This window comes from Eretmochelys imbricata, chromosome 7, assembly GCF_965152235.1.
Source record: "Eretmochelys imbricata isolate rEreImb1 chromosome 7, rEreImb1.hap1, whole genome shotgun sequence".
Taxonomy (NCBI): domain Eukaryota; kingdom Metazoa; phylum Chordata; order Testudines; family Cheloniidae; genus Eretmochelys; species Eretmochelys imbricata.
The window spans coordinates 59,445,725-59,453,889 of NC_135578.1; the positions used below are offsets into that span (position 1 = coordinate 59,445,725).

Consider the following 8,165-nt stretch of genomic DNA (forward strand, 5'->3'; position numbering starts at 1 on the left):
TTGGAACATATCACCCTAATCTAAAGGAGTACCTGTGGCACCTTAGAGACTAACCAATTTATTTGAGCATAAGCTTTCATGAGCCACAGCTCATTTCATCGGATGCATAAAGTGGAAAATGCACTGAGGATTTTTTATACACACAGACCATGAAAAAATGGGTGTTGATCACTTGAAAAGGTTTTCTCTCCCCCCACCCCACTCTCCTGCTGGTAATAGCTTATCTAAAGTGATCACTCTCCTTACAATGTGTATGATAATCAAGGTGGGCCATTTCCAGCACAAATCCCAGGGTTTAACAAGAACGTCTGAGGAACAGTGGGGGGAGGGGAGAGGGGTAGGAAAAAACAAGGGGAAATAGGTTACCTTGCATAATGACTTAGCCACTCCCAGTCTCTATTCAAGCCTAAGTTAATTGAATCCAATTTGCAAATGAATTCCAATTCAGCAGCCTCTCGCTGGAGTCTGGTTTTGAAGTTTTTCTGTTGTAATATCGCAACTTTCATGTCTGTAATCGCGTGACCAGAGAGATTGAAGTGTTCTCCGACTGGTTTATGAATGTTATAATTCTTGACATCTGATTTGTGTCCATTTATTCTTTTACGTAGAGACTGTCCCATTTGACCAACGTACATGGCAGAGGGGCATTGCTGGCACATGATGGCATATATCACATTGGTAGATGTGCAGGTGAACGAGCCTCTGATAGTGTGGCTGATGTTATTAGGCCCTGTGATGGTGTCCCCTGAATAGATATGTGGGCACAGTTGGCAACGGGCTTTGCTGCAAGGATAGGTTCCTGGGTTAGTGGTTCTGTTGTGTGGTATGTAGTTGCTGGTGAGTATCTGCTTCAGGTTGGGGGGCTGTCTGTAGGCAAGGACTGGCCTGTCTCCCAAGATTTGTGAGTGTGTTGGGTCATCCTTCAGGATAGGTTGTAGATCCTTGATAATGCGTTGGAGAGTTTTAGTTGTGTGCTGAAGGTGACGGCTAGTGGCGTTTGTTATTTTCTTTGTTAGGCCTGTCCTGTAGTAGGTGACTTCTGGGTACTCTTCTGGCTCTGTCAATCTGTTTCTTCACTTCCGCAGGTGGGCATTGTTGTAAGAATGCTTGATAGAGATCTTGTAGGTGTTTGTCTCTGTCTGAGGGGTTGGAGCAAATGCGGTTGTATCGCAGAGCTTGGCTGTAGACAATGGATCGTGTGGTGTGGCCTGGGTGAAAGCTGGAGACATGTAGGTAGGAATAGCCGTCAGTAGGTTTCCAGTATAGGGTGATGTTTATGTTACAGTGCTAATAAGTGATGGTCGTGTCCAGGAAGTGGATCTCTTGTGTGGACTGGACCAGGCTGAGGTTGATGGTGGGATGGAAATTGTTGAAATCATGGTGGAATTCCTCAAGGGCTTCTTTTCCATGGGTCCAGATGATGAAGATGTCATCAATATAGCGCAAGTAGAGTAGGGGCATTAGGGGACGAGAGCTGAGGAAGCGTTGTTCTAAGTCAGCCATAAAAACGTTGGCATACTGTGGGGCCATGCGGGTACCCATAGCAGTCCCGCTGATTTGAAGGTATACATTGTCCCCAAATGTGGAATAGTTATGGGTGAGGTCAAAGTCACAAAGTTCAGCCACCAGGTTTTGCCGTGACATTATCGGGGATAGTGTTCCTGACGGCTTGTAGTCCATCTTTGTGTGGAATGTTAGCGTAGAGGGCTTCTACATCCATAGTGGCCAGGACGGTATTTTCAGGAAGATCACCGATGGATTGTAGTTTCCTCAGGAAGTCAGTGGTGTCTCGAAGCTAACTGGGAGTGCTGGTAGCGTAGAGCCTGAGGAGGGAGTCTACATACCCAGACAATCCTGCTGTCAGGGTGCCAATGCCTGAGATGATGGGGCGCCCAGGATTTCCAGGTTTATGGATCTTGGGTAGTAGATAGAATATCCCAGGTCGGGGTGCCAGGGGTGTGTCTGTGCGGATTTGATCTTGTGCTTTTTCAAGGAGTTTCTTGAGCAAATTCTGTAGTTTCTTTTGGTAACCCTCAGTGGGATCAGAGGGTAATGGCTTGTAGAAAGTGGTGTTGGAGAGCTGCCGAGCAGCCTCTTGTTCATATTCCGACCTATTCATTATGACAACAGCACCTCCTTTGTCAGCCTTTTTGATTATGATGTCAGAGTTTTTTTCTGAGGCTGTGGATGGCATTGTGTTCTGCACCGCTGAGGTTGTGGGGCAAGTGATGCTGCTTTTCCACAATTTCAGCCCGTGCACGTCGGCGGAAGCACTCTATGTAGAAGTCCAGTCTGCTGTCTCGACCTTCAGGAGTCGTCCACCTAGAATCCCTCTTTTGGTAGTGTTGGTAGGGAGGTCTCTGTGGATTAGTATGTTGTTCAGAGGAGTGCTGGAAATATTCCAGGATCTCTATCAAGCATTCTTACAACTACAATACCCACCTGCTGAAGTGAAGAAACAGATTGACAGAGCCAGAAGAGTACCCAGAAGTCACCTACTACAGGACAGGCCTAACAAAGAAAATAACAGAACGCCACTAGCCATCACCTTCAGCCCACAACTAAAACTCTTCAATGCATTATCAAGGATCTGAAGGATGACCCAACACTCTCACAAATCTTGGGAGACAGGCCAGTCCTTGCCTACAGACAGTCCCCCAACCTGAAGCAGATACTCACCAGCAACTACATACCACACAACAGAACCACTAACCCAGGAACCTATCCTTGCAACAAAGCCCGTTGCCAACTGTGCCCACATATCTATTCACGGTACACCATCACAGGGCCTAATAACATCAGCCATACTATCAGAGGCTCGTTCACCTGCACATCTACCAATGTGATATATGCCATCATGTGCCAGCAATGCCCTTCTGCCATGTACGTTGGTCAAACTGGACAGTCTCTACGTAAAAGAATAAATGGACACAAATCAGATGTCAAGAATTATAACATTCATAAACCAGTCGGAGAACACTTCAATCTCTCTGGTCACGCGATTACAGACATGAAAGTTGCGATATTACAACAGAAAAACTTCAAAACCAGACTCCAGCGAGAGGCTGCTGAATTGGAATTCATTTGCAAATTGGATTCAATTAACTTAGGCTTGAATAGAGACTGGGAGTGGCTAAGTCATTATGCAAGGTAACCTATTTCCCCTTGTTTTTTCCTACCCCTCTCCCCTCCCCCTACTGTTCCTCAGACGTTCTTGTTAAACCCTGGGATTTGTGCTGGAAATGGCCCACCTTGATTATCATACACATTGTAAGGAGAGTGATCACTTTAGATAAGCTATTACCAGCAGGAGAGTGGGGTGGGGGGAGAGAAAACCTTTTCAAGTGATCAACACCCATTTTTTCATGGTCTGTGTGTATAAAAAATCCTCAGTGCATTTTCCACTTTATGCATCCGATGAAATGAGCTGTGGCTCATGAAAGCTTATGCTCAAATAAATTGGTTAGTCTCTAAGGTGCCACGAGTACTCCTTTTCTTTTTGCGAATACAGACTAACACGGCTGCTGAAACCTACCCTAATCTAGATTCCACCCTCCGCTGCTCCACTGAGTTATGATCTATTCCTCACCAGGTCTCAGGGCTTTTACTCCTTCCTCACCATCCCTGACCTCTCTGCTGTTTCTAAACACTTTAGATCACCCCTTCCCTTCTCATGTTGTCCTTCTATTGATTTTGTGACTGTCCTTTCCCCTAGTTCTTCTCCTCCTTTTTTGGCCATTCCTTCAGGGTCTCCTTACACATCTTCCTGCTTCCCTCTCCCATTTCTAGAGTCCTACAGAACTATATAACCTTGGCCACTTCCTCTTCTCCTTCTACACCTTTTTCTTTGTGTGATCTCATCTGATCACATAGCTTCAAGTACTGTAGCTCTGACATCAATGCTGACAACACAAACATCTGCCTCTTACTCCTGACTTGTCTGAAGCCATCCGGTCACTCACTTCATCGTCTTTCTTTGACATCTCCTCCTGGGCATCTTTTCTATCACTTTTGACTTAAAAAAGTAACATGGTCACAACTGAACTTTGTCTTTTTTCCAAAACTCTATCCACTCCCTCTTCTGTTACTGTTGAACACACCATCATCCACTCTATAACTGAGGTCTGTAACCCACATCATCTTTGACTCTTTCCTATCCATAGCCCCATACATCTACTAGGCCATCTCCAAATCTTGCTGCTGCTGCTTCCTTTGTAACATCACTTAAATCCCCCCTTTTTCTCTGTCTACACAACTAGAACTCTCCTTTACGCCCTTATCACCTCCCATTTTGGTCACAAGAGCCTCATCCTATCGGACCTCCCTGACATCTGCATCACCCCCGTCTAGTCCATGCAAAAATGCAGCTACTAAGATTATCCTTGGGTTCTGTCATTCTAATCCTGTTATCTCACTATCTGAATCTTTCACTCACTCCCCTCCACCACCACACCAAGTTTAACACTTATTTTTTGACTCTCCAGAACTCTGACCAACTCTATCCCCTTGCTTACATGCATCTCTTTTCTCATTGTCCCTGTCCCATCCAGTCTGCCAATGATACCAGACTTCATGTCCCATTTGCTTACTTTGTCCACAACCATCTCCAGACTGTCTTGCAAGCAGCTTCATACACATAAAACACTCTTTGTTAACTAGTCTGAAAAGACTACTCACCTTCCCTCATTTAAATCACTGTTAAAGACCATTTCTTCTGTGACACACACATGCAACTAAGAAAAAATAGTGGCTCACAAATTGAATGAGTCATCAATGTGATACAACTGAAAAAAGGCTAACATTCTGGAGTGTTATGGGAGACGGTTACTGTCCTGCTCTACTCAGCATTAGTGAGGCTTCAGCTGGAGTACTGTGTCCAGTTTTGGGCACCACCACACTTTAAGGAACGTGGACAAATTGGAGAGAGTCTTGAGGAGAGCAATAAAAATGATAAAAGGTTTGAAAAAACGTGACCTATGAGGAATGAGTAAAAAAAGTGGGCATGTTTAGTCTTGAGAAAAGAAGACCGGGGGGGGGGGGAAACACGACCCGATAGTCTTCAAATATGTTAAGGACTGTTATAAAGACAATGATCAATGGTTCTCCAGGTCCACTGAAGGTAGAACATGACGTAACGGGCTTAATCTGCAGCAAGGGAGATTATGGTTAGATATTGGGAAAAAATTTCCAACTATGAGGAAAGTTAAGCACTAGAATAGGCTTCCAAGGGAGGTTGTGGAATCCCCATCACTGGAGTTTTTAAGAACAGTTTAAGCAAACACCTGTCAGGGATGGTGTTGGTATACTAGGTCCTGCGGCACAGAGGGCTGGACTAGATGACCTCACAAATTCCTTGCAGCCCTACATTTCTATGATTATATGAAAAGTTTATTCCCCATGCTGTGCACCAGCCTTGAAAGAGTAAATGCATTATCGTATTGATTTTGCCCTACTCTTCCTGTGTCAACCCCCCCATGTACCCACTACCACCTTTTGCTCCATCACTGAAAGATTAAGGCCTAATTTCAGACAACTCTTATTTATCCTCTTAACTTCATGTGTGAGTAGATTCACTGATGTCAAAAGGATTAGTCAGGTGCATAAAGTTTTCTAAGTTCTTTGAGAGCTGTCTTATACATATTGTGATGCACTGTAAAAAAACAATTCTCGGGCACTGTAAAATAACAATAATGCAAAAACAGAGAAACTAAAGAATGAAGAGGTTGAATGAGATGCCCAAGATCACGTAGCAACTCAGTGGTTGCGTTGGACACTGTGAAGCAGAGCTAGGATTAAAGTTCAGGAGTTCATGTCTCATAGGCTATGTCTACACTACAGACCTTACAGTGGCACAGCTGTACTGCTGTAGCTGCGCCACTGTAAGGTCTCCTGTGTAGCCTCTCTATGCTGACGGGAAAGATCTCTCCTGCCAGTATAATTAAACCATCCCCAAAGACTGGCAGTAACTATGTCGGCAGGAGAGCATCTCCTGCTGACACAGTGCTGTCCACTATGGTGCTTTTGTCGGTGAAACTTATATTGGTCAGGGTTAGTATTTTTCCCCCCCACACTCCTGACCGACAAAAGATTTACAGACAAAAGTGCTACTGTATAAAAAACCTTAGTCCCATTCCTCTAGACCTTACTGTCTACATGCCACTTTAGCTTTCGGTTTTTATAGGGCGGATTTCCTGAATATTGTTACAAGAGCTTGGGACAAGACACTTTGTTCTGTGATCCACCAGTTATGGGATCATAAGAAGCACATTACATGGTGCTGTTTTTACCGGGTCACTTCTCCAAGCATAACTCCACTTAGATTTACAACACACCTTGCAATATATTGCGTGGGACAATTCTGCACTGGCTGGTAAGAAGAGGGATAAGATGACTTGGTGGGAGGCTGCATGGGCTAGTGGACAATCAGGTAAACCTTGGTTCTATTCCCTTACTCTGCCACTGATTAGCTAGATAACCTCAGGTAAGTCATTTAACACATACCTGTATGTGCTTCACGTTCTCCACCTGTATAATGGTAATAAGGATTCAACTAATCAACTGTTTTGAGATGTGATGGTGAAGTGAGTGATACATAATCATTTCCATCTCTTACTTCTATGATTCAACTAACTTTTATTACTAGGTACCACATGAGTTTAAAAGTAGTAAGAGACTGCACACAAACTTACCTTAAATCGTCCAGCACCGATTGGTATTCTGCCTCTGCATTGGCTAATTTCGTGGCCCTGTTCGCGTCACTGATCGCATTGTCTACCTGCTGGAGGACTCCTTGCTCCAGCACATCCTGGTCGTACACGTCGACCCCCAGACCTTTCAGCTCCGCAACCTGGGCACTGGGCGCCACGGACGGGATCTGCTGCCTGTCAATGTGTAACAGCGGCTGTCCCGGGCGGGGGGGCTCCCGCGCGGGAACCCCGGAGGAGCCGCAGGGGCCATTCTCGGAGGCCGGAGCTCCAGGGCTGCCCCCCAGGTCGCCGTCGCACCGGCCCGTCCCCTGGGCAGTCCCCGCTTCCCCCGCGCTGCTCGGACCCGGATCGCTCGCAGCGGCCCCAGGGCCCCGCTCGTGGGACCCGCCCGGCGGGCGGCCTGTCTCCGTGGGCATCCTCGGCGCGAGCAGGGCCCGGGCGGGCGGGCGGAGCGATGGGCCCGGGCGGAGCGATGGGCCCGGGCGGGCCGGGCTCTCGCAGGCAGGGCGCCAAGCCAGCCCACGCTGGGGAGCCGCGCCGCAGTGACAGGGCGACCCCGGAAGGCGGAGGCAGCCGAGCCCGGGGTGTTCGCCCCGCCCCCAGCTCCGCCGGCCCGGAGCGCCAAGACTCAACTCAGCGCGAGGAACTCGCCGCGACCCGGACGACACGGTGCGCAGGTAGCGCATGCGTAGAAACAACCGTTCCCATGCACGCGCCCGGCGCATAGAGAGCGCGCCGGTCCGCCACTACCTCGTGCTCCCCCCTCCCACTCGCCTGAGCAGGAGACAAGAGCGCATGCGCTGCCTTCCTTGGGCTCTCCTGGAGAGAGGGGCAGGGCTGCGCATGCGTCTTCTCCTGGCTGACTGCATTTGTGCTGGAAGTGGCCCAACTTGATTATCATACACATTATAAGGAGAGTGATCACTTTAGATAAGCTATTACCAGCAGGAGAGTGGGGTGGGAGGAGGTATTGTTTCATGCTTTGTGTGTATATAAAAAGATCTTCTAGGGTTTCCACAGTTTCCACAGTATGCAGCCGCTGAAGTGAGCTGTAGCTCACAAAAGCTTATGCTCAAATAAATTGGTTAGTCTCTAAGGTGCCACAAGTACTCCTTTTCTTTTTGCGAATACAGACTAACACGGCTGTTACTCTGAAACTTAGGAGGATGATGTCCCTCATGGGCACGTTTTCGCTCTGGGCGTCTGCTCCTTCCTCCAGCCCCAGCGGGTACCCCAGCATGTACAGCTGGGCGGAAGGTGGATTTTCCGTCCCCTCCAAAAATGAGCTGCAGGGCAGTGGAAATGTTTTGTTTCCATTTCAGTCCTATAAAGCCGTTTTACATATAAACATATTTAAATAAACACCTCGTATTGCTCCTTTTTGGGGCCGCCCAGAGTGCGCCACGTCATGTATGGAGCTACCGCGGCACGAACAGAGCACGCTGCAGGAGGGGAGGG

General features: G+C 47.5%; 1 protein-coding gene across 3 annotated transcripts in view; it reads right to left on the reverse strand.

The window, feature by feature from the left end:
* Positions 1 to 7,312, reverse strand: part of ERCC6 (ERCC excision repair 6, chromatin remodeling factor) — an 82,376-nt gene extending 75,064 nt beyond the window's left edge. For all 3 annotated transcript variants that reach the window (XM_077821746.1, XM_077821745.1, XM_077821747.1), the window contains exon 1: positions 6,690 to 7,312. In XM_077821746.1, coding sequence (XP_077677872.1) covers positions 6,690 to 7,123 — 434 coding nt within the window. In that variant the 5' untranslated portion in view covers positions 7,124 to 7,312. The remainder of the gene's footprint in view (positions 1 to 6,689) is intronic.
* Positions 7,313 to 8,165: the final 853 nt, after the last annotated feature.